The sequence below is a fragment of the Cololabis saira genome, chromosome 3, assembly GCF_033807715.1.
Source record: "Cololabis saira isolate AMF1-May2022 chromosome 3, fColSai1.1, whole genome shotgun sequence".
In the NCBI taxonomy this organism is placed as follows: Eukaryota; Metazoa; Chordata; class Actinopteri; order Beloniformes; family Belonidae; genus Cololabis; species Cololabis saira.
The window spans coordinates 1,308,031-1,334,874 of NC_084589.1; the positions used below are offsets into that span (position 1 = coordinate 1,308,031).

General features: G+C 43.0%; 1 protein-coding gene across 3 annotated transcripts; it reads left to right on the forward strand.

Annotated features, from left to right (window-relative positions):
- Positions 1-1,076: 1,076 nt before the first annotated feature.
- Positions 1,077-26,844, forward strand: LOC133424500 (CCR4-NOT transcription complex subunit 10-like). 3 transcript variants are annotated; one of them, XM_061715178.1, is made up of 19 exons: positions 1,077-1,263; positions 6,022-6,113; positions 6,538-6,699; positions 6,775-6,925; positions 10,751-10,890; positions 12,017-12,100; positions 14,438-14,521; positions 16,114-16,231; positions 16,332-16,481; positions 17,891-18,093; positions 18,839-18,960; positions 20,506-20,685; positions 22,097-22,177; positions 22,273-22,386; positions 23,095-23,225; positions 23,310-23,342; positions 23,430-23,557; positions 26,357-26,432; positions 26,517-26,841. In XM_061715178.1, the coding sequence occupies exons 1-19, from the start codon at positions 1,248-1,250 to the stop codon at positions 26,675-26,677; spliced, it is 2,226 nt and encodes a 741-aa protein (XP_061571162.1). In that variant the 5' UTR covers positions 1,077-1,247; the 3' UTR covers positions 26,678-26,841. The 3 variants fall into 3 exon arrangements, with proteins under 3 accessions (XP_061571162.1, XP_061571154.1, XP_061571147.1); XM_061715170.1 differs by having other exon boundaries at positions 6,538-6,925; positions 23,433-23,557; positions 26,517-26,844; XM_061715163.1 differs by having other exon boundaries at positions 6,538-6,925; positions 26,517-26,843.

Genomic DNA, 26,844 nt, shown 5'->3' on the forward strand with positions numbered 1-26,844 from the left:
TGACTACTGACTCTAACAGACTAGAGTTTACACTACCTAGAGATTTACCAACACCAGCTAGAGGTTTACTAAACACTAACTATAGGCTTTACTAAACAGAAAGGTTTTAAGTTTAGTTTTAAAGGTGGAGGTGGTGTCAGCCTCCTTAACCCAGATTGGAAGTTGGTTCCAAAGTAATGGTGCCTGATAGCAGAACGCCCGCCCTCCAAATCTACATTTAGATACTCTAAGAACTACGAGTAAACCTGCACCCTGGGAGCGGAGAGCTCTGCCAGGAACATAAGGCACTATCAAATCTTGTAAATACTGCAGAGCTAAGCCGTTTTGGGCTTTATATGCAAGTAATAAAATTTTAAATTGAATTCTGAATTTTACAGGTAGCCAATGGAGCGACGCACAACCAATATGGCGGTGACGTTGACGTAGGGTTCAGCGCTCGATGGGGCGTCTAAGTCTATGTCTAGTAGTACCACACGACGAGTGTTGTTTCTGTGAAGGATCCCCTGAAGATGTTTTTCATTTATTTTGGAGTTGCTCTTTCTCTACAACATTATGGGTCCATATCTGTAATTTGATTTGTGTTTGTGTTAAACCACATTTCTCCCTTTGCTTTGAACATGTATTGTTTGGCTTCATTGACTATCCTTCTGTTAAAAAAAACAATTTTATATTATTAATCTTATTATATTATTGACAAAATGGTTTATTCATAAATCCCGGTATACTAATCCAAAGCCTCTTTTTTGTATTTTTGAAAATGAGGTCAAACAATACATTAGAACCATTAGTCTCTCCACCAATACAAAGGTAATCAAGACCTTAAGTTAATGTGCTCTTTTCAATGTATTTTTGTAGTTCATTGTTTCATTGTGCCCTGATTTTCCGCCGCTGAGTGTGTGTCTCCCCCTGGCGGTGGATTGTGCTGTTTGCATCTTGTCTTTCAATAAAAAAAAAAACACACGACGAGTGGAAGGCGCATGCGCAGGTGCAGTGTTCCCCCCCCCCCGTCAGTACCACCCCCCGCCTGCAGGGGGCGCAGCAGCGCAGCAGAGCGTTATAGCCACTGGCGGCTCTGCTGCAGAAGAACAGCCCTGGACCGCAGCAGGGACGGTTAGCGTGCTCAGTTTAAACTGCCGGAAATCTGGAGACATTCTATCCGTAATTCCTGCCTCTCATTCACAGAACAGGCAGGTTAATCTGACGCGAGGAAAACATAACGCCGGAGTTTTGGGATAAACGGCTGAAAGATGGCAGAGAACACAGGTGAGTAAGCTGGAGCTAGCCGAGCTCGGCTGGTTGTTGTGAGCAGAACCTCAGAACCTGAAACGGTCCCTTCGCTGCTCGTTCCTCACCTGCCCGGTTGTCATGGTAACTGTCCTCACCTAATGAACAGCTTCTGGCCAGGCTCGGGCTGAATGATGGGCAGGCTCCTTGGTTCGGTTCCTGCTCATCAATCAGAACCCTAAAGCAACTGCCACAGTTCTGGATGTCTGCAGGTTCCTAGGGCTGGAAATCCTGGAGAGTTCTGGAATTTCACTGTTGGGGTTTCAAGGTCTGAAAAGTGCTGGAATTTTAGTTAAAGTGCTTGAAATTATAACTCTGTGTCTTTTACAAAATTGGGATCAGACTGTATAGTTTAGTTATTACAAGGAGAAATAAAATCAGTAAGATAAAACCAGGGTTCCTACACATTTTCCAAGGTCAAATTCAAGCACTTTCAAGGCTCATTTTCAAAATTTTCAAGCACCTTATCGCTGGGATAAAATATCGACAGGAATATATAAACTCATAATTATTTTTTCCGCTTTTTATCACAATTAAGTACATTGTAACGTGCTGTAAACATCTAGTTATGTTGTAATTTCAAGCACTTTCAAGCACTTAATCTAAAATTCAAGCACTTTCAAGGCTCATTTTCAAAATCTTCAAGCACCTTATCGCTGGGGCAAAATATTGACAGGAATATATATATACTCATGATTTTTTCCGCCTTTTATCACAATTTTGTACATTGTATCGTGCTGTAAACATCTAGTTATCAGGGTTCCTATGGGGCTTGAAATCCTTGAAAGTTCTTGAATTTCAATGTTGTGTTTTCAAGGTCTGAAAAGTGCTTGAATTTGAGTTTAAGTGCTTGAAATTATAACTGTCTTTTACAAAATTGGGATCAGACTGTATAGTTTAGTTATTACAAAGAGAAATAAAATCAGTAAGATGAAACATAACTAGATGTTTACAGCATGATACAATGTACATAATTGTGATTAAAAAAAGCGTAAAAAACAATTGAGTATATATATTCCTGTAGATATTTTACCCCAGCAATAAGGTGCTTGAAGATTTTGAAAACCACCCTTGAAAGTGCTAGAAAAGTGCTTGAATTTGCCCTTGAAAAATGTGTAAGAACCCTGTGTCTGACACTGGAAGTTCTGGTTTGTGGCTCGGTGTCAAATGATCAGACCTGCGGAACTGTAAACGTAGATTTGCCAAGAACGTTTGAGGTTGGAGCATCTTGGATGTGACTGAAGAACCGAACCCCAGTGGTGGTGATGATGGGCCCGTGGAGGCCTGGGGGGGGCAGGTCGCCCCAAAGGTCTTAAATGGCTCCAGGACTTTTCTGGAGGCAGCCTGCCCGCAGGCCAGTGTGCAGGAGAGCAATGGTCCCCGGGCCGTGGCCCAGTACCGGATCAGAAAGAAAAAATAATTTCTGTAGCATCCCCGACTGATGATGAATGACTCTCAAAATGATGGTTCACAATGTTTTTATTCCTTGGATATAAATACACTGCAAACACACCGTAAGAGCTATAAAGGAATAAAATAAAATAGAGTTAGTCTTTTTACATTCATATAAGTGTCATTTAACTTAAATACAGACCGACGCAGCTGCTGCTCGGCTACCGTTAACCACAATACATGAGTAACCATGGCAACCAAACTCAATATGTACATAAATGCGAAATAAAATTTGCAAAGAAAACATCCTTATCAGCAGGTGCTTTTTGTGTCAGTTAGGCTCCACTTTAGCATTCCCGACACTAGTTTAGTCTTTCAGACAAACTTTCTACTGCCGTTAAACCTTTACCGCCAAAGTCCGAAGCGCCGGATGTTGACGAGGTCTCGGCGAGACGCCTTCATATTCTCCTTATATTCTCCTTTAATATATAACAAATGAAATAAAAGCCTGGCTTTAAATAATGTTAATTAGACATAAAAACACATTTATAGAAATACTCATATTAAAGGTAATTTACAATTTCCATTATGTTTTATCATTCATTATTATTGTTATTATTATTACTATAGAGAAAATACCATAGTTTTTAGTGCCGATCTTGTCATTTTATTTAGTTTTTATCAACTACACCTTTATATTGGGCCGTGAAAATATTGTCAGACATTAAACCGGTCCTGGTCCAGAAAAGGTTGGGGACCAGTGCAGGAGAGGGTTTCAGCTGGAGTTGGCTCTGCCTCCAGGACCAGACCTGAATGTCTTCTGGTTGTCATGGTGATTGATTGATTGATTGATTGATGGATTGATTGTTTGATTGATTGAAACCTTTATTGTCCCCTCTGTGGAAAATGAGTTGCCAAACAGCTCATGACATTCAAAAGAGAAAGACAAACAGTGTACAATACAACAACACATATAAACACCAAAATGTTACACTTGATAAAAGAAAGTTTTCTTTCCTCCAGGTGAACATTACATTTTATTTTTATTTGCAAGTCTTCTCAGCACTGTGCAGAAAATGTGACAGAACAGTGTTTCAGTCTCACACAACGATGCATTTTCACTGTAATATCTGATGTCAGACCGCTTTACAACCAGAAAATTGTACAGTAACCACTGGACTCATCTCTTAATCCTATTATAAGCATCTGACCCCTGTTACATTACTACACATTTCACATTCTCTATAGTGCAAACAGTTAATACAAATAATAAACTCAGTTTGGCTCCTTAAATAATTCACCTTAATCAAAAACCATTTAAAATAACTCACCTTAATCAAAAACCATTTAAATGTCAGCATTAAAAACACCTCACTGACTATTTCCTTTTTTCAATAACAAATTATGTACACACGTTATCTGTAATTTCTGTATGTAATTACCTTCAATTCGACACGCATAATCAATTACAAATAACACACCAAATGAATAAATGGACATTAAACCCACTTAACTTGTCCTGATATAAGATGTGTGGATAGGTTGATAGAGACAGACAGCAGTCTCCATGGACTCCCACGTTTGTAGATGAGATCTGAATGGAGGAAGAGGAGAAAAGGAGACACAATCAGAGCCAGAATCAACTTTATTTGCAAGATTTTTTCCAAACAAATGAGGAATTTGATTTGTCAGACTTTGGTTCTCAAGTTTCAATAAAATACAATATAAACTAAATGAATAAATTTAAAAAGCCACAGCAAAAAAACATGCACACCAAATAGGAGACAGAAGCAGCATTCACAGACATGAAGATGCTGCACAAATGTTCCCCCTCGGAGACCGTTGGAAGTTCAGCAGAATGCTGATCCTGAGGGAGGAACGGTGGTGTCGGTGCCCGGCGCTCTGTGGCGTCTGCCGGATGTCAGACGTTTGAAGATGGTGTGAGGGTGTGAGGCGTCTGCAGAGACGTTCCAGACCAGGGCTTGGGATCGGTTCAAATGTCAAGAATCGATTCGATTCAGAATCAATTATCATTTGGTTCGATTCCGATATTGATTTGGGTTAGTGTTATTAAAACAGTTTTTTTTTGAGCTGTTGCATGAATGATATGACTGTAGTTCTGCAACATATTACTGCTAGTATTATATTGAGATTCAACAGCAAGTATTGCAGCTAATGATGCTGTAAGGACCAATCAGCTCCCAGAATGCTGATAGAACTGCTTTCAGAAACATCGTGGGTCAGAATTACCAAACAGATCCAGGGCAGCAAACAGACGGATGAAATCGGTTTTATTTTTTTCCATTTTGGTCTTTTTCGGGTTTTTAATTTTTGAGAATTTGGTTTTTAGCTTTTTATTCAAATGTAACCCAAAGACAGTATATAAAGCAATGAAATATGGACAATTTATGCAATTATAACTGAAAACTTTAATGTTTTCATACCTTTTAAACATATTTAAAGGCCAAAACATCGTGTCCAACAAAACATTCCTTTTTTGGGCATAAACACAAAAATACCAAAAGTTGTAATGATGGAAAAAAAAAAAAATGATTTTCCGATTCTAAATTGATTCTCATATTAATTCCTAAAAATCGATTTGTATGTCTAAAGATCAATTTTTTTTCATTATTACATTTTCACCCGGTGAACTTTAATTCCAGTAGTCACGTCATTTAATTCTCACATGCGTGTGATGTGAAACTATCAAACAATGGACATGGCGTGGAAGAGTAGCGGTAGCGTTAACAAAGCGCTGGTTTTGAAAACTCCTGAACTAAATGAACTTTTCTTTAGATAAAATGCTGGATATTTGAGCTTAAATTTCAATGAAGTTCACATCTATATTTACTATAGCTTGTTTGGTTTCTCTGTTATCGGACACACGGTTTGTCATGACACACCTGAAAAAGGTGCTTCATGGCGAGCATGATAATAAATTAGACAAGCTAAAATGATTTGTTTACTGCTGTTGCAATTTCTTTCTTTTTTTACACTTGGATATTTATTTCTTAGTTATTTCACAATAATTATTGTAAAATTATTATTTCACTAGTTGTTTTACAGTCATATAATTCAGGCAACAGCTCAAAAACCATTTTTAATAACACTAACCCAAATCAATATCGTATCGAATCGAATATAATCCTGATAATCAATTCTGAATCTTAAGAATCGAATCGATACCCAGCCCTAGTGATAGAAGAAGATGAATAAGATGGACACAGGTCAATTGCTGTGGATAAGAAGATATCGAGACCTGCTGAGCTGCATTTTTGTGTTTTAATTCCCTGCCTTGTAAAGACTGGTCTTTTAAATGCCTCCTCTTCTCTTTTCTCTGGTCAGAACAACACGAGGCCAAACACGACGGCTCGGCATCTAGTGGGATGACAGACCAGGAGAAGGAACTGGCCACCAGCGCGTATGAAGCTTTTCTGGTAAACACTTGCCGTCACACTGAGATCTGAACCTGACCTGTAGATTTAAGAAAAGAAAATGGTCATGGGACACTTTGATTTCAGGATTAAACATTTGTTTTACTTCTGTTAACGTCAATCAACAGGTGTCCAACCTGCTTTGCATCAGCAAATGGCAATGGCAGCAATGATATAACAATATACTTGAATAACTATATAAGAGTAGATATGCTATATATACTGGTTCATATATTTACCTCCTATTATATATTATAAAAATTGCTATAAATGCTTAATGTAAAACAGATAAAAATGTCTCAAAGAAAAAATAAAATGAAACATTTGTAGAGCGCTGGGTCCGGAGTTGGCATTCCCCCGGCGTCCCAGCATTAGTGAGGTTGTGGATGATGTGGCTCAGATTTCTGACGTGCAGCTCCTTTTGCAGGCTGAGAAGTACGAGGAGTCTCTGAAACACCTGGAAACTCTCCAGGAGCACAACAAAGACGACTACAAGATCGCCATGAACAAAGCTGTGGTGGAGTTCTACAAAAGCAGCCAGACCACCACGGGGGTGCTGAAGCAGACCCTGACGGCCATGAAGAACCGGGTACCTGCACGTCTCCGGCGACGGTCGGGCGTGGAGGCAGCTCCGTCCCTGACGGCCGCTCTGTCTCTGTTTCAGCTGCACTCGTCCTCCGAGGACGCCGACGGTCTGGACGACGTGGAGAACAGCCTGCTGTACTACAACCAAGCCATCATCAACTACTACACCCGCCAGTACTCGGAGGCTATCTCCATCGGAGAGAAGCTCTACCAGTTCCTGGAACCCTTCGGTACGTCCCACTGGCCACACGGACCACACTCCAACATGTACCTAACCAGACGCAGCAACAGGCAAAATAAGATAGAGGAGAGGAGAGGAGGGGAGAGGTTTAAAGCCGAGGACACAGCAACCCGACGTCGCCCGCTGTCGGCCGACTGCTGTGTCGCCTGGCGTCGCCTGTGTCGGGCTGGGTCGGGCTCAAAAAGAAGCACTTGAACACACCGCAAAGACGACACCCAACGGCAACTAGCACGTCTGCGTTTCAATTTGCTGCGATGTTTTCGGAGAAGAGCCGCCGGTCCGGGGCGCAGCAGCAGCAGCAGCAGCAGCAGCTCACGTACAGACGTGATCGCCAGGTCAACCTGCCGTCGTCCCGGGGAGAAACCTGCAGCTCTGTGGAGAATTACCGCTGGCTGAAATAAATCATTTAGGAAGATAAATGTTAGTTTAATAGATGAAATCTAACAGTTGTACCTACGCCTGTTAAGAAATTTGCTCAGAAAATTTCGGGATTTCTGCCTGCCTGCCGGCTCGGGAACTGATTTATGGGTCCGCGTTAAATCAACGCAGATCTGAACAGCCAATCACAGAGTGAGGTATTTGACCGACCGCCAACGCCGATTCGATATGTGGAATCGGCTGAAAAGCTGCCGACTGGCGGCCGACCTGTGGCGACGTGCGGGACACACCGGGGGAAACTAGCCCGACAGACGAGCACCGACGGCCCGACGGCCGGCAATCAGCTTGGTGTGTCAGGGCCTTAAGGTTTAACAAGCCCTTTATTGACCAATCCACAGAATCACAACACACAACACTTCATTATCATCAACCCATCAAAAGAAAAACCTTCAAAACTGAAGCAAAAGTCGTCATCCCGCCCCCAACACAGCACATATACCCCTCCAACAGACCATCTATCCTCAAAAGCCTCCAGGTTTCCAGGCCCAGTGTTGGGACTAACGTGTTATTTAGTAACGCGTTACAGTAATGCTGTTAGTTTTGGCGGTAACTAATACTCTAACGCATTACTTTTTAAATTCAGTAACAATTACCGTTACCAAATGGTGCGTTACTCTGTTATTTCTGGCTACAGTGAAGCTTTTTTTCCCCCACAGCGGAGACCAGAGAAAACGTAGTGGGCGTGTGTGTGTGTGTGTGTGTGTGTGTGTGTGTGTGTGTGTGTGTGTGTGTGTGTGTGTGTGTGTGTGTGTGTGTGTGTGTGTGTGTGTGTGTGTGTGTGTGTGTGTGTGTGTGTGTGTGTGTGTGTGTGTGTGTGTGTGTGTGTGTGTGTGTGTGTGTGTGTGTGTGTGTGTGTGTGTGTGTGTGTGTGTGCGCGCGCGTGCGTTCAAAAACATGACGGTCATGAGCCAAGAGAAGGAGAGTTTCGCAACGTGGAGATATTGTCATTACAGTACGTTCCAGAAAGAACCCATGATAAGTGAAATCTCCAAACTCAGAATCATAAATCAGGCTTAAGACAGCTGAGGGAGCAGCCAATTCCACCTAGACAACCGAGCTCACACCTTCCCCAGACTCCCTTCCCAGTTCTTCTTAAGAAAACCATCAGAACCCAAAAACACACCCAGAGCTTTAATGCCACTCCTACCCCACCGTAGCCCCCCAGGAAGACCAGATACGTCCTGTTCCCCCCACCGTCCCATCAATAGAGCCTCACACTTATCCCAGGTCACCCGTGCAGAAGAAGCAGTTTCATAAAGAGACAAAGCATTCGTCAAATGCAGAATGTCAAGCTGAGATGAAATAAAAACGTTGACATCATCAGCATAAACAGACACGACAAAAGAGCGGCAAAAAGTGGGTAGGGAAAGACCATTGAGCCGAGCCCTCAACCTGCACAGCAAGGGCTCAAAAGCAAGGCTGAAAGTTCAATAACTTTAACCAGGACAAAAATAAGTTTCCAATACCAAAGGCCCCTAGTGTAGCAAATAAATACGAATGATCCACTCTATCAAAACCTTTCTCCTGATCTAGAGACAAATTGCTACAATTCAAATCATAAACTTTACACAAACCAAACGCATCCCGTTGGTCTGGTCAAAATGCACAATATTATCCAGATAGATCTTAAGTCTGTTTGAGAGGGCCTTGGAAAGAATCTTGTAGTCCGTGCAGAGCAAGACAACTGGCCTCCAGTTCTTAAGCAAGACCGGGTCCCCTATTGTTGGCAGCAAAGTTAAATCTGCCCGTTGACAGGAAATGGGAAGAGATCCTGTCCTATATCCATCCAACAGAACCTCATGAAGATCTGACCCAATAATGCACCAAAAGTGCTAATAAAAATCTGAGGAGAGACCATCAATCCCCGGCGCTCGTCCAAGAGGCGTCTCATTGACAGCCAGAGTCAACTCCTCCAAAGTCAGATCACCATCTAGAGCAGACCTCTCCACCTCGCTGAGCTGAGGAAAACCCTCCAGGAGATCCGTCCTGCTCTCCACGGAACAAGGCTGTTTCCCAAAGAGGGCAGAGTAGAACTCCACTGCATGGTCAGGCATCTCAGTCTGATCAGTGGTCAGACGTCCCTCAGGCAACCTCAAACACGACATCAGTTTCTTCTGAGCAACAGACTACTCAAGGTTGAAAGAGAAAGTAGTCGGAGCATTCATGTCTTTAAGCTGAAGGAAACGAGATCTGACTGTAATAGTTGATCAGATCCAGGATCCGGGCACCTCAGCAACCCCTCTACGATAGATGTAATAGATTTCTCCAAATCACAAACGGCAGCTTTCAATGCAGCAGTGGAATGTGAAGTATATTGTTGACAGAAAATGCTTATTTGAGCTTTGCCCACTTCCCACCAGTGTTTTATGGAGCCAAAAGAAGTCTTACGGCCCCTCCACTGCTCGTAGTAGCACTCAAATCAACCAAATCAAACCCAGTATCCTGAAGAAGTTTATTATTAAAATGCCAGTGAGACAAATCTCTTGCAAAACCCAGTATCCTGAAGAAGTTTATTATAAATTAATGCCAGTAAGACTTAGTCCCTACACCTGGTAAGATATTACATTACTACTATTATACTACATATATATATTTTTTTCTTTTTATTCTTTTTATATACTAGTATTTTTTTATTACTATTTTTATTCTCCTTCTTCTTCTTCTTCTTATTATTGTATATACTGTTTATAGTGTTTTATTATTACTGTGTGATATTGATGCTCTTGTGTTTTGCACTATCCCCTTTGCTGCTGTAATCTGGAAATTTCCCCTCTGTGGGACTATTAAAGGATTTCTTATCTTATAACTAAACTCTCAGTGACGAGATGATGATCTGTAAACCCAACAGGGCTTATAGTGCTACATGTAACCGCTGAAGCCAAATTACCCGAGATGTAAATACGATCCAGCCTTGCAGCAGTTTCTACACCATCCCTCACTCTAACCCATGTATATTGTTTAACTTGTGGAAATTTAACCCGCCATGTGTCCAATAGATCCCACTGTGTAACAACAGTCTTAGGGCTCCGGGAAGAAAGTGAATGTGGTTCCTCGTGTGTTCTATCCAGAGTAAAATCCAGAGTGCAGTTAAAATCACCGGCAACGACTTTATCTTGATGCCAATGTTGGGATTCCCCATTAAGTTATCAAAAAAACAAACTGTCTCACAACCATGATTTGGAGCATAAACCTTCACAAAACAAAACACAGATCACACATTTTTATTTCTCATTTTATATTTATGTTGCCATGTTCTCACTGAGTTTAATGAAGTGTTGAGTTGAAATGGACCTTTGCTGAGCATTTCCAGTTGTGCATCTCTGTGTTAATAAGTGAACACGTGTGTGAGTGTGCAGTGTTTTGTTGTGTGTTGCAGAGGAGAAGTTCGCCCAGGCTGTGTGTTTCCTCCTGGTGGATCTCTACCTGGTCACCTTCCAGCCTGAGAAGACCTTCCACCTGCTGGCCGTCCTGGACAAACTCTCTGCTCAAGGAAGCAGCAAGAATGGCAAAACCGAGGTAGTTACTGCACCGCCATGTCCTGGGGGTCCTGGGGGACTAGGATCAATACCAGCCATCAAACAGCTGGGCTGGTATTGTTGAACCAGGCATATCCACAAGGCTGATGGATTTATTTCAGTACAGTAATCCCTGGTTCTTCGCGGGGGTTACGTTCCAAAAAGAACCCGTGATAAATGAAATCGCGAAGTAGCAACCTTTTCTTTTTTTCTTTTTCTTTTCTTTTTTTCTCCCACCGCGACCCGATTACTTGGATTTGAATGAGAAAAAATGAAAAATGATTATAAAAAAACTACAATAAGTACAGTAGGACAAATTGTGACTGGTGTGTATTTCCCTGCTCTTCTGATGCTGCTGCATCCTGACTCGCTCTGTAGCGTCTTTTTCCAGAGAAGAAAATAGTTATGGGTCGTTGTTGTCGCTCTTTTTTTTCTTCTGGGCAAAAAGATTCTTCTAAACCGACACCATGGATTATATCTGAGACTGTAATGAACGATTCATCAAAGTTCCCGTTCTTGAGCTGCTGCTGAAGCTCATTGGCCGTTCTCAGCTTGTTGCTAAGCAACCAACGTTATTGACACAGGAAATGGAACAAGATCTTTTTGCTTGTAATGAGAAGATAAATCTTGTCCCACTGGCAGATTCTTCTATTTATTTCAAGTGAAAATTTACTTGAAACAGGTGAAAATTGTCAAATAAGTTATTTTTCTGGTAATGACTACTGTTAAGTGTAATGAGATTTTTTGACTAAAAATGAGACATTTTAACTAGAAATAAGACAAATATTCCTGGTAAGATTTTGAGTTTTTGCAGTGCAGTCTCATCCACTCATCAATCAGATCAGTTATTGACCAACTGCAGACCTAGGGTACTGGAACAGAGGCTGAAAAAGTAGTTCCTAGTTCCTGGTACAAACTGGTCCAACTGTGTCTGTGGTTTAGGCCAGTTGTCCCTGATCCAGTTCTGAATTTCAAGCAGCTAAAGACCAGAGATCATGTGTCCTCACCCAGAGAGGAGAGTTTGAATGAAAACAAGCCTGAAGGAACATGACCATGTTGGTGACATGTTTGTTCATAACAGTCTCACTGATGGAAAGTCATGAGCTGTTGAGTGTCTCTGATTTCAGGGCAGCAGTTCTGGCAAAGATGGATCCAACCAGAGGGCAGAGTTGGCAGCCATGATTGAAGCAGCCAAGTCCAAGATGCACCAGGTAGGAGCTCAGACTTTCAACCACTGACATGTCACACAAGGCCAGGTCCAGCCCCCACCTCCATTTATCCCCCGAGCCCCCGAGAGCATGTGAAGACCAGTCTGTTCTGCTGTGATGTGTACACGGGCCCACTGGATGGCACTATCTCAAGTTAACTTATTTCCTACAGAGGTTTCATGGTTAAGTCATGGATTGAAAAGAAAGAAGTCAAGAAGAAGAAGAAGAAGAATTGATTGATTGATTGAATTGTTTATTTCGAACACATAAGGGAAAAATATAAAATTTTAAACAAATTCAAAACATACAGAAAAACAACAAAAACGTAATACAAACAGGGAAAAAAAACAGTGTCCGAAAAGGAGCAGGTAGAAGTAAAACTTATTTAACCCTGCCCCTTTGTTACCTCTATTATAAATTAAACATAAATATTAATAATAAATAGCTGCTAGTTTACACTATTAGGCTACAGATTTTCCCATTGGTTGAGCCTTTGCACCTAACCAGCTAACAAACACAATCTTTCCTTAAAGGGGACATATTATGGCATTTAATGTATATTTTAAACAGGCCTTGAAGGTCTTAAAAACAATCTAAAGCTTGTTTTTTCTACATAAATCAGAAATTCAGCCTGTGGGCCATGTCTCTAGTTTTACAGCTTCTAAAGCCTTTTTCTGTGCTTCATTCTGAGGTGAGGCGAGGCTATGATAATGAGGCTCTGTGCTGATTGGCTGCTTGAATGACATGTAGCAGGGGAGGGAACAAAGCGTTGCTCCGGGGAGAAGAGCAGCTGCTGCGTAGCAAAGCGTGTCCACGGTTCTGCGTTAAATCGACGCGTACCCTACGCCGTAGGCTCTGCGTTGGTGTAACGCAGAACCATAAATCAGCCTTTAGTCACCTCGTCTTCACACAGGAAGATTGAATTGAATTCTAAACAGGTACACCACGGTTATTTACTCCAATTCCTCATCATTTCACTTCTTATGTTACAAGACAAATGAATCATGTTAACTGTAAAGAAATCACAACACTGAATTTTCACAAATGGCAACTTTATTGTTAAAATATATAAATAAAATTTATGCACTATTGCTGGCTCAAGGAAGGACAGCGCGTCTTCTGAATGTGTCGTTGAACAGCTCCAGGTGCATTGCTTGGAAAATCTGAAACCACAGAAGAAAAATGTATTACGGTACTGAGCCGCCGGGTTCGGAGCTCCGGGCTCGGAGCTCCGAACCCGGGGCTCCTCGACAGTCCGGTCCGTGAGCAGCTACGGTGCTCCGGAGCTAAGCTAAATACTTAGCCCATGCAAAGATCATACAAATATAAATAACATAAAAAAAAACTTAACTTACCGCTGACTCGTGTGCAGTTGCCGGGTCCGTGCTGTTGGAACTGATCCTTTTATAAGGGTAAATGTCGATGCAAAACCTCATTTTAACTCTCCCTCGCTGTTGAAACTGGTGGAAAACAGTCACCGCTGCTGAACAATGGCGGAGCTCCAGCCGCAGAGAGAGCTGGTTGTGGGCGTGGTTTCAGCAGCGGAGGCCGAACCTCTGGAAATCTGCTCCCGTCGTGACTCACGACGGGAGCAGATTCTAAACGGCGCAAAAAAATCACGTGACACTGAGGGATTCTGTCGGGCGGGGGTCACAGACCTTGCACAAATTCATGGGATTTCATCTCCCCTCTGCTGGCAGGGTGAGGGGAGACCACTTTATATATGTTAAAACAAGAAAAAACTTGTTTTTCATAAAAGGTCCCCTTTAACATAACTCCTCAATTAAATAACTTCCCAGAATTTCCTTTTTGTACTGTTTTTTTAAATTGATTAATATTTGTACATCTCTTCAACCCATCACCCAACCCATTCCATAGATCCACTCCAACACCTGAGATACACATGCTTTTCCTTTTAGAAAGAACACATTGGTTTTTTAAGTTAAATTTTCCTCTTAAATTATAACCCCCCTCCCTGTCACAAAACATTTGCTTTGAATATGATTTTAAGAGTTTTTAGTAATGTCCCAGAATTTCAACACATGCGACTTTAAAAACAGTGTGTTTGTGTGATCCTTATAACCCACATTGTGAAGTATCCTGATTGCTTTTTTTTGCAGTCTGAATAGCGGTTGTAAATTGCTTATATATGTGTTGCCCCAAACTTCCACACAATAATCCAGATATGGTAATACTAGTGATGAATACAGAATATGCAATGATTTATAATCCAGCATGTATCTTGTTCTCCCCAATATTGCTACACTCTTTGCCTTGAAGAATACAGTTCAGGGCTGTTTTTGGAGCCCTGTCTCTTCCTAACTGCATATTATTTTCCAGTATAAGGTGAGAGGATACATCCAGATGAAATCCTCCAAGGCCTGCAAACGAGAGATCAAGTCAGTGATGAACACAGCTGGCAACGTGAGTGTCTGCACACACCCGCCGCCAACACCCGCGCCGCCAACACCCGCTCCGCCAACACCCGCTCCGCCAACACCCGCTCCGCCAACACCCGCTCCGCCAACACCCGCGCCGCCAACACCCGCGCCGCCAACACCCGCTCCGCCAACACCCGCTCCGCCAACACCCGCTCCGCCAACACCCGCTCCGCCAACACCCGCTCCGCCAACACCCGCTCCGCCAACACCCGCTCCGCCAACACCCGCTCCGCCAACACCCGCTCCGCCAACACCCGCTCCGCCAACACCCGCTCCGCCAACACCCGCTCCGCCAACACCCGCGCCGCCAACACCCGCTCCGCCAACACCCGCGCCGCCAACACCCGCTCCGCCAACACCCGCTCCGCCAACACCCGCTCCGCCAACACCCGCTCCGCCAACACCCGCTCCGCCAACACCCGCTCCGCCAACACCCGCTCCGCCAACACCCGCTCCGCCAACACCCGCTCCGCCAACACCCGCTCCGCCAACACCCGCGCCGCCAACACCCGCTCCGCCAACACCCGCGCCGCCAACACCCGCGTTTTTTTTCCCGCATTTTGGACTCTGGCTCAGTGGATGCAGTTTGTTTTCTAGGCTGGTAAAGGGGGCAATGGATTTGTGTTTTGTTGACACAACTTTTAGGGCTTTCATTGACATTTTCCTCCACCTGTACCCGCTAAGATGGTTCCATACAGATAAACTGGTATAGAAGATGGTGACTGAAAGACAACTTGATCTGTAATGTTACCTGATAGCAGATAAAGAATGTGGTATTTAGAGATCAGAACTGGACAAACACTCTGAAGGGCTTTCAGTTCTACTGTAGCTGTGGGAGCTCTGCTTGACATTGAATTTAATTTAATTTAATTTATTTATTTACCACAATCTCTTTTTAAAACAGTGCATGGAGGGAACGAAGCCCGAGGGGCTTGTACAGAGTTCTGTGATGAAATAACAAAGATAATGTACAACAAATTAAAGAATTTATAAATATAAACGTAAAAGAGAAAATAGTTACAAGGTCTGGATTACATTAAAGATAAAGACATTAAAGGTTAAGACAGAATAAGATGTTTTTTTAATAACTTTCTGAAGGAGGTAAAAGATAACGTTGACTTCAGCAACACATTCAAGTCATTCCAGAGTTTTGGATCTAAATGTAATATTAAATTGATGACCTGATGTTCAACAGAAGGGTAAATGAAGATTAACACTGTGTCTAGTTGGATATGAATTAAAATCAGATGAAAAAGTAATAAACTGCTGGAAAGTTTATGAACGAGTGTGTTTTAAATACAGAAATGACACACATAACTGAGGCTGCGCCTTTCCACACGGCTTGCCGTACGGTCACGAAAATACGGTAAATGTCATCTGATCGGCTGCTTTGAACTATTATTTTCCGATCTCCGATCAAAACCGATGCCGATCGACCGGTGCATCTCTAGATGAAGATGAGCAGAATATGGCCAAGTGAACCTGCCGCCATGACCTGTGAAATTGAGCTAATACACTGCACTGTGGATGAGCAGGTTCTGACCCTGTCCTGGTTCTGACCCATTTGTCCTCCAGTCTGCGCCGTCGCTCTTCCTCAAGAGTAACTTTGAGTATCTGAGAGGAAACTACCGGAAAGCAGTGAAGCTGCTGAACAGCTGCAACATCTCTGATCACCCGGGCCCCTTGAAGACGGGTGAGTTGGACTCCTGCAGTCCGCCCAGCACCAACACTGGAATCACTGATGTCTGATTCTTGTTGCTATGGTTCCTGTCTAACGTGACTCTTTGATGCAGGGGAATGTGTTCGCTGCATGTTCTGGAACAATCTGGGCTGCATCCACTTCGCCATGGGGAAACACAACCTGGGTCTGTTCTACTTCAAGAAGGCCCTGCAGGAGAACGACCACACGTGTGCTCAGCTGGGCAACAGCAGCAACGGACAGTGTAGGTCCCGTCTCTGCTCCACCACAGCTGCTCATGTTCTCCTTACATCCAGCCTTCAGCACCAGGGTCACATGACACAGAGAACATTAACGTTACCACATGATGCAGTAAACACACCATACAGGACTGTCTCAGAAAATTAGAATATTGTGATAAAGTTCTTTATTTTCTGTAATGCAATTAAAAAAAACTAAAATGTCATACATTCTGGATTCATTACAAATCAACTGAAATATTGCAAGCCTTTTATTATTTTAATATTGCTGATCATGGTTTACAGTTTAAGATTAAGATTCCCAAAATATTTCTAATTTTTTGAGATAGGATATTTGAGTTTTTTCTTAAGCTGTAAACCATGACCAGCGATATTAAAATAATAAAAGGCTTGCAATATTTCAGTTGATTTGTAATGAATCCAGAATGTATGACATTTTTGTTTTTGTAATTGCATTACAGAAAATCACAATATTCTAATTTTCTGAGACAGTCCTGTATATGCTTGATATATTATGGTTTTCTTTTTTTCAGACAAGGTTCCTTGACTTGGAACCTTGTCTGAAAAAAAAGAAAACCATAAGATATCATGCTGAAGACATGATGAACACAATACAACTATATGTTTGATGTTAAGTAGCGAAGTAACAAGTTTCTTCAACAGTTAAGCATCCTCTTACGTGTTGCCATCTTTAATTCTGTGCAGACCGTTTCCTTACTAAAAACCAGATGCAGCACCAAGCAGCTGAGAGAACACACCGTCTAAACTAGGGGTCGTCAACCCGCGACCCTAGAGCCGCATGTGGCTCTAGGGCCGCCGCAGTAGCTCCCTGGAGCTTTTTCAAAAATGTTTGACCTTTTTTCTTCTTTTTCTTCTTTCTTCTTTTTCTTCTCTTTTTTTCGTTTTTTTCTTTCTTTTTTCTTTTTCTTTTTTTCCTTTTTCTCTTTTCTTATTTTTTTTTCTCTTTTTTTTCTTTATTTCCTTTTCTTCCTTTTTTAATCTCGGCATTTTGACTTTTTTCTCAAAATGTTGACTTTTTTCTCGAATTGCATAATGAAAAAAAAATCTTTCCCAAGTTATAACTAATATAGATACATGCAGCATGTGTTGCTTTCATTTTAAAGGCTGATTTATGGTTCCGCGTTACACCAACGCAGTAGTAGATGTAGAGCCACGATTTAACGCGGAACCATAATTCAGGCTTAAGGCTTATACAAGACTTTTCATTTTTTGCGGCTCCAGACATATTTGTTTTTTGTGTTTTTGGTCCAATATGGCTCTTTCAACATTTTGGGCTGCCGACCCCTGGTCTAAAGACTGTGGTGTGCCCCGCACCATCTCTGGGTGACGACATGACTGAAATAGTGATAACTACCTGCTAAACTGCTGCCTCTCTCCCGCCCCCCTCCTGCAGCTAAGAGCTTCTCCGGCATCCCCATGTGCGCGCTGCTGGCCAACAAGCGCTACGAGCTGCTATACAACTGTGGGATCCAGCTGCTGCACGTGGGCCGGCCCCTGGCGGCCTTCGAGTGTCTGATGGAGGCGGTGCAGGTCTACCACTCCAACCCGCGGCTCTGGCTCCGGCTGGCAGAGTGCTGCATCGCCGCCAACAAAGGCGTACGTCTCCGCATCTGCCACAACGCTTTTCTTACTCCACCCATTCACAACAAGGGTCATGTCAGGAGAAATTAAATTGAAGCTCCGTATCAGCTTAGCGGAGTCTGAGGTCCAGGTCGAGGCCTTTTCTGTACAATCTTAGTTATTAACCAAGCAAATGTAATGTTCTGATACAGAAGTCATGTGACTGCATATTCCAGAAACTTCACACTTGACATGATTGCTTGAATGACATTGAATTGACATTTTTTTTAAATTGAAAGTTAAGTATTGCAAAAACTATAATAATTAGCATATTGAGGTTTATTCACCATTTAGTCCGAAGCGAACCGAGTCTTTTAAAATTGGAATGATGTCTCTACGATAAAGTTCGGCCGAGCAATGAGCACCCAAATTTTTGCCTTTTTTTTTTTTCAGCTTTTTGGCATCTAACGTTGCCACGATAACACTTTTGACGAAGAAAAGTAATAGCCATCAAGGCACGAAGGAGACGCATGTAATGATGTATGCCATGCCTGGGTGCACGTTGATGTTTGACCGCATTAACAGACGATTTATTAATATTCTCCTCCATGCAAATGCATAGGTTTTTGTTGCCATGGTAACACGCCCCATAGGATGGAATGGGATCATTTGGCTTCAATATCTCCAAAGAGATGACTGACATGATAGCAGTTGTGACCTGGTGAAGGTGAATCAGGGGACGGGGGTCATGGTTGGTTTACCGGTCTGTTCTTGTCTGCAGGGCTCAGAGCAGGAGAACAAGGGCTTACCCTGCAAGAAAGGGATTGTTCAGTCGGTCATCGGGCAGGGCTACCATCGGAAGATCGTCCTGGCGTCCCAGGCTGCTCAGAACACCATCTACAGGTCAGTGTGGACGTAGACTGTCCAGTAGGGGGCAGCAGCGCTGCACCTGCGTGGCTGGGACGGTTGACCGTGACAGGTCACCTCCTCTAGGTTCATGCAGTACAGTAATCCCGGGCTATACCGCGGTTCACCTTTCACGTCTCTCTGCTTCATGGATTTACATTGTGCATCTTGTTCTGCATTCTGATTGGCTAAACAGTCTCCTCACTTCTTCACTTCCTGTGTCAATAACGTTGGTCGCTTAGCAACAAGCTGAGAACGACCAATGAGCTTCAGCAGCAGCTCAAGAACGGGACCTTTGATGAATCGTTCATTAACGTCTCAGGTATAATCCATGGTGGAATGTCGGTTTATAAGAATCTTTTTGACCAAAAGAAAAAAAGAGCGTTAACAACGACCCATAACTATGTTCTTCTCTGGGAAAAACACACCTGCACCGCGGCTTTAGGAGAAAAAGATGCTACAGAGTGAGTCAGGATGCAGCAGCATCAGAAGAGCAGTGGAATACGTCACAATTTGTCCTACTGTACTGATTGTATATTTTTTTTCATAATCATTTTTCATTTCCTCCCTTTCAAATCCAATTAATCGGGTCGTGGTGGGGCGCAATTTGAAGCCTTGTAAAATAATTGTAAAAAAAAAAAACATAAAAGGTTGCTACTTCGCAGATTTAACTTATCGCGGGTTCTTTTAGGAACGTAACCCCCGCCAAAAACCAGGGATTACTGTACCACGTTACTGTGACAAACCCAAATCATAGGGTCGTTATCATTTACTGTCATGGATGTTTGGTCCACACAGCTGTGTGGTCACGTAGAGGTCTGAGCCGGTGTTCTGACCATCCATGCTACCCGTCCAGAACTGCTACTTTGTGCTTCTGCGCACAGTCGATTTTCAAAGTTTGATTGCCACGCGCATAATTTCTTGCATCCCTTCAGTCCACGCTGCAATTTGTTTGTTTGTGTGCCTTTACTTTTATTTCTTATTATTTTATACTTATTATCAATCCAAAAATAGTGATTAATAAATTAATAAATTGAGGTGTAAGTTAATGACATTCATCCTGCAGTGACAGTGAGGTGATTAGTATCTTACCTGAATGCATTAAGTGACAGGAGCATTATTTGATAGGATGTTACTGGACTATCAAATTATGCTACCCCTGAAATATTGATTTAAAATGGATAATATGGGATGTTGAGTATTTGATCCTTCAAAATAAACTACCCATGACATGAATGCATTGCAGTTTGTGAACATTATACGATAAAGAGAAAAAAACAACAATTCTATGGCTTTATTTGATATTCATTCAGTAATTCGCCTTTATTTAACCAGGCAGGTCATTAAGAACATTCTTATTTACAATGACGGCCTGGCAAGAGACAAGGACCACTTAGGGAAAAAGGAAGGGAGCATTTTTGATAGGGTAACAAAAATCGACAGAATACCGGCCATGTATGACACCAGAACGGCTCCACCCCAGACCTGAGGGACAGAGTTGTGTGATTCTGACCCCCCAGAGGTGTCTCCTCTGTGTTCCAGCGAGGGCCAGTCGGCCGCCATCCCCGTAGCCAGTATGGAGTTTGCAGCCATCTGTCTGAGGAACGCTCTGCTGCTGCTGCCCGAACACCAGCAGCAGGACGCCAAGACGGACACCAGCTCCAAGAGCTGCAGCCAATCAGCCAACACGGAGAGTGGCAGCGAGAACAGTGACAACTGCAGGTCAGTATCAGGTTCTGTGCAGTCAAATGAAATCTAGTCCAGTCTGGTCCTCCGTGGGGCGGCTGGTGGCCCAGGTTCGGGGTTCTTCCTAGTCTGCTTCTGGTGGTACCCTCCCTCCTCCACTATAGTTGCAGTTCAGGTAAAACCCTGTTTTCACCTCACACACAGACACACACACCTGCTCACTCACCTACATACTCACTCCACAGTTTTGGGGGACAGATAATCACAGTAGCCTAGTCTGGATTCAGTCTCAGGGACCTGAAATGGTTGCTGTTTGTGTCTCTGCTTGTTCTCTTGTCTCTTTGTTTTTTCTCTCTTGCAGATCTCAAAGGCTTGTGTGCCCGTTGTGCGTTTCCCTGCTTTTTTCACATTTCAGACTACCAGCGGATGTCACCCCTCACCCCCACCCCCGACCCCCCTTCCCTTCACATTAAAAAAAAAAAAATTAAATACTGTATTTTCTGGACTAAAAGCCGCTACTTTCTTCATAGGTTTTCAACCGTGCAGCTTATACAAAGGTTTCTATTCTGTGGATTTTTCGTCCACCGTTCAGGGCGCTCTAACCGGAATTAGAATCAAAACTAAGACAAAATAAACGCAAAAAGAATACACTACTTCTTCTTCAGCAGATTAGGTACAAGCAGATTTCAAACAGATAAATAGATAAATAAATACGGGTTATTTTCTCTTGGTTCTGTCCCGTTTTAATCAGCAGAGTTGCTGCCGTGTTAAAAGACTCTGTTAGGAAAGATCTATTTAGGTACAAACATGTACATCATTTACAGTTCAGAATCCTTCTGTACATGTAGTAAATATCTAATCTAACAACATAAATATCTGAGGCTTGCATATCTTTTTTTTTTTAAATAGAGCGGATGTGGCTTGTATATCTTTTTTTTTTTTAATTATTTTTTAAAAAATAGAGCGGATGCTGCTTATATGCAGAAAATGCGGTATATAAAAAATGCATATATATGCCTTAGGTTTTTACCAACATGGTAAAAATTTACGGACAATAATATGTGCAATAACAACATGTGCAATAACATGTGCAATATCTGTGCTATATCTGTCTACCTCACACACATCCTACCTGCTTTTTTTGCACTGTTTTTTCTTTCTTTTCCCATACTGCACTACTTTTTTATTCCAATGTATATACTGTTTATATTTTGTAATTATATATTTTTTACCCTTCCCCTGCATGTGTGTGTTAAGTGTACTGCTGCTGCACAAAGTGAATTTTCCCATTGAGGGAGAAATAAAGGATTATCTTATCTTGTTAACCCTTAATATATATGCAGACAAAAAAAAGAGGATGCAAGACAGATGTAGTCATGTGATTGAAGTGGTGGTGTGTTTGGAGGAGCGGTGGGGAAGAGCTCTCATGACTGCTGCTGTGTTTCAGTGGGAAAGGTCAGGAAGCAGACAAGTTCCTCTCTGCAGCTCCTTCATCTCCCCTCAGGAAGCAGGAGGTGGAAAATCTCAGGTAACCAGGCCAGCTATCTCTCTCTTAATCTGTGCTCCAGTTTCAGTCCTCTCCACTGGGGTGTCTCTAAAGCCTGTCCCCCTGACTGGTTGCAGGTGCTCCATCCTGGCCTGCAGCGCCTACGTGGCGCTGGCGCTGGGAGACAACCTGATGGCTCTGAACCACGCCGAGCAGCTGCTGCATCAGACCAAACTCTCCGGATCTCTCAAGTAAGTCCCTGTCTGCTCATCTGGGGAGGTGTGGACGTCTGATGTTCAGTAAGGAATACCAGAGAAGTTACTCTTCAGTCCTGTCCCAACATGCAAAACCCCGGGTCCAGGAAAGATAGGACGTCATGTGAAGCGCCAGTGGGACCCGAGTGCATTTCCTCTCCTTCTAAAAGCGGAAGAATATCAGGGCCAGGCAGGAGAAAAATAAAAATAATATTTTAGAGGAGGAACATTTGTTTTTTCATTATGCACTTCGAGAAAAAAGTCAAAATGTTGAGAGAAATGTCAAGATCAATATTGAAGTACAATTTCGAGAATAAAGTTGAAATGTTGAGAAAAAAGGCGAACTGTTGACTTTATTCACGAAATTTCGACTTTATTCTTGAAATTGTATTTCAACATTAATCTTGACATTTCGACTTTTCTCGACATTTTTACTTTTTTCCTCGACATTTTTACTTTTTTCCTGGACATTTTTACTTTTTTCTCAACATTTTGACTTTTTTCTCGAAGTGCACAAATTAAAAAAAAATCTTCCCCCCTCCAATATTTTTTCTCCTACGTGGCCCTAATTATCTTCCGTACATACACATCTGGAGTAAGGGTGCATTGATGGTTTGACGTTGTCGGCAAAAACTAAACTAGTTTAGTTTTTTAAACCAGGTGAGGATCCAGGCTCTCATCTGTCCTCCTCCTTTGTGGATTCAGGTTCTTGGGTCATCTCTACGCAGCGGAAGCCCTCATCTCACTGGACAGGATTTCTGATGCCATCGCTCACCTGAACCCGGAGAACGTCAGCGACGTGTCTGTGGGAGTCCAGAGCAGCGACCAGGACCAGGGTCAGTGGGGTCATGGGACCGGGTTAGTGTGCTGTGGTTGGTCCGGTTTCTGACGTCCTGCTTGGTCTGTGTCTTTGTCTCCAGGTCCTGATAAAGGAGACGAGCCCGTGGAGCCCTGTGAGTCCTCGTCTGGTAAATCCAGCAGTCCCAGTGACAGCAGCCCCCCAGGGCTGAGCAGGACCTAACGTACGTGTTTGTGTGCAGCAGGGAAGAAGACCCCCCAGTGTTACCCCAGCAGTGTGACAGCAGCCCGGGCCATGATGCTCTTCAACCTGGGCAGCGCCTACTGCTTAAGGAGCGAGTACGACAAGGCTCGCAAGTGTCTGCAGCAGGTGAGGGGGGGAATGCAAGATTTGTTGAGGGTTTGTTGGGGGTTTGTTGGAGATTTGTTGAGGGTTTGTTAAAGATTTGTTGAGGGTTTGTTGAGGGGTTGTTAAAGATTTGTTGAGGGGTTGTTAAAGATTTGTTGAGGGGTTGTTAAAGATTTGTTGAGGGTTTGTTGAGGGTTTGTTGAGGGTTTGTTGAGGGTTTGTTGAGGGTTTGTTGAGGGTTTGTTGGGGGTTTGTTGGGGGTTTGTTGGGGGTTTGTTGGGGGTTTGTTGAGGGGTTGTTAAAGATTTGTTGAGGGTTTGTTGGGGGTTTGTTGGGGGTTTGTTGAGGATTTGTTGAGGATTTGGGGCCTGTACTACGAAGCGGGATTTGGGGTTAGCGAGGTAACTTCAGGTTTAACCCTGGGTTTTCAGGACTACGACGGTGGTTCACTTCTTACCAGGGTACATCGCCATGGTAACTTATGCTGAACAGCTAACCTGCTCCAGAGCAGGTTATGTTCGAGATACAGATCGCCGGGTGTAAAAGCACCGCCCACTGACCAATCAGCTCTCTTGGAAAATGGCATGCCCTTTCGAAGAGAATCCAGTGGAGCTTGGTGCGCGGATCGTGAGAGGATCCCTCCGAAGAGAACGCGTATTCAGGGACCACCAAAACCCCTTTGCTTTCCCTGATGAGTACCTGTATAAACGATCCAGAAAAAAAGGAAAAAAAGAAAAAAGAGGTGGAGGAGAAAATAAAAAATAAATCAATCAATGAATAAATAAAACAAATCATCACCCAAAATCCGATGTACAGTCAATCCAAAACTAATACCAATTAAATAAATAAATCAAGAAGAAATCAAAAAGAAGATGCATTTGTAAGGGGATAGCAAAAAAGGGATTTTCAATTTCGTCCCTCGAACATTCTGAGAAGTCACTTTAAAATACTAAATACCCCCCTCCTGAAAAAATAAAAAATTAAATAAAATAAATAAAAACACCCAATTCTTTGGTACAGCATCAGCACAAGTTATCGGTCAACAACAATAGTTATAGAACCAATATATACAGACTGTCTCAGAAAATTAGAATATTGTGATTTTCTGTAATGCAAACACAAAAACAAAAAAATGTCATACATTCTGGATTCATTACAAATCAACTGAAATATTGCAAGCCTTTTATTATTTTAATATTGCTGATCATGGTTTACAGTTTAAGATTAAGATTCCCAGAATATTCAAATATATGTTTATATCCCTATGAACTTACGCATTTATACAGTCAGCGATCTTTTGCCAGCTGTCTTTCCTGCATTTTGCAGCTGCAACTGTGTTGCTTTTTGCCTGTATTATATGCCTATACTCATCATATTTCCGTAAAATTATTGTTTGCTCTTCGCTACTGAAATAAGCGGCTCTGACAGCGGACTTCTCCACGCTTGCGATTGGTCATGCGCTGAAAACCCCGCCCCTTTTATGTGCACGCGCTCATATCCAGATTGGAGAAACCTGGGTTGATATACCGAGTTGATAACCACCGTCGTGTGACCGCTTAGCGTGATTGCAATTGTCCGGGTTAGTGAATCTGGATAAGGAAAAGATATCCTGGGTATGTTGAACTTGCTTCGTAGTACAGGCCCTTGTTGAGGGGTTGTTAAAGATTTGTTGAGGGTTTGTTGAGGGTTTGTTGGGGGTTTGTTGGGGGTTTGTTGGGGGTTTGTTGGGGGTTTGTTGGGGGTTTGTTGAGGGTTTGTTGAGGATTTGTTGAGGATTTGTTGAGGGGTTGTTAAAGATTTGTTGAGGGTTTGTTGAGGGTTTGTTGAGGGTTTGTTGAGGGTTTGTTGAGGATTTGTTGAGGGTTTGTTAAAGATTTGTTGAGGGTTTGTTAAAGATTTGTTGAGGGTTTGTTGAGGGTTTGTTGGGGGTTTGTTGAGGGTTTGCTGAGGATTTGTTGAGGGTTTGTTGAGGGTTTGTTGAGGGTTTGTTGAAGATTTGTTGAGGGTTTGTTGAGGATTTGTTGAGGATTTGTTGAGGGTTTGTTGAGGGTTTGTTGAAGATTTGTTGAGGGTTTGTTGAGGGTTTGTTAAAGATTTGTTGGGGGTTTGTTGAAGATTTGTTGAGGGTTTGTTGAGGGTTTGTTAAAGATTTGTTGAGGGTTTGTTGAGGGTTTGTTAAAGATTTGTTGAGGGTTTGTTGAGGGTTTGTTGAGGGTTTGTTGGGGGTTTGTTGGGGGTTTGTTGGGGGTTTGTTGGGGGTTTGTTGAGGGTTTGTTGAAGATTTGTTGAGGGTTTGTTGGGGGTTTGTTGAGGGTTTGTTGAGGGTTCGTTGAAGATTTGTTGGGGGTTTGTTGGGGGTTTGTTGAGGGTTTGTTGAAGATTTGTTGAGGGTTCGTTGAGGATTTGTTGGGGGTTTATTGAGTATTTGTTGGGGGTTTGTTGAGGATTTGTTGGGGGTTTTGTTGAGGATTTGTTGGGGGTTTTGTTGAGGATTTGTTGGGGGTTTGTTGAGGGTTTGTTAAAAATTTGTTGAGGATTTGCTGGGGTTTGTTGAGGATTTGTTGGAGTTTGTTGAGGATTTGTTGGAGATTTGTTGAGGATTTGTTGGAGATTTGTTGCAGATTTTCTGGAGATTTGCTGGGGGCTTGTTGGAGATTTGTTGGAGATTTTTTGGAGATTTGTTGGAGTTTGTTGAGGATTTGTTGGGGATTTGTTGGAGATTTGCTGGGGGCTTGTTGATGATTTGTTTGGGGTTTGTTGAGTATTTGTTGGGGATTTGTTGGGGGTTTGTTGATGATTGTTCTCCTTGGTCTCCTTCAGGCTGCGTCGATGGTGAACACCAAAGAGATCCCACCTGAGGCCATCCTCCTGGGGGTCTACCTGGAGCTGCAGAACGGTATGTTCCTCATCAGGACTTGCAGGTCTGGATCCAGACCCAGGGCTGAGCTGTCCTCATGTCCTCTCCTGACTGTGTCCCCAGGAAACACCCAGCTGGCGCTGCAGATCATCAAGCGGAACCAGCTGCTGTCCCCGGCAGTCCAACAGGTGTCCCCAGACTCCCGGAAGAAACCCCCCCAGTCCTTCCAGCCCGTCCAGCCCGTCCAGCTGCCCCCGCCCTTCACACAAGCCCAACGGAAGTGAGGCTCCACCAGACCGCTATGAACTGCCCCCCCCTCTGGAGTCCTCCGCCACCAGCTGATGGACATTTCACTTCACTCTCTTGAGTTGGTTTCCTGAAGAGTGAAAATAAATTGTATCTAATGTCGTGTGGATCTGTGGCTGCTGTGATGTTAGAACCCGTTGAAGGA

Bases quoted from the DNA above. Each gene is read 5' to 3' on its own strand.
- LOC133424500 (XM_061715163.1), top strand. The intron at 6,114-6,537 runs GTAAACACTTGC...CTCCTTTTGCAG, and splicing joins GCGCGTATGAAGCTTTTCTG to GCTGAGAAGTACGAGGAGTC. The intron at 10,891-12,016 runs GTAGTTACTGCA...CTCTGATTTCAG, and splicing joins GCAAGAATGGCAAAACCGAG to GGCAGCAGTTCTGGCAAAGA.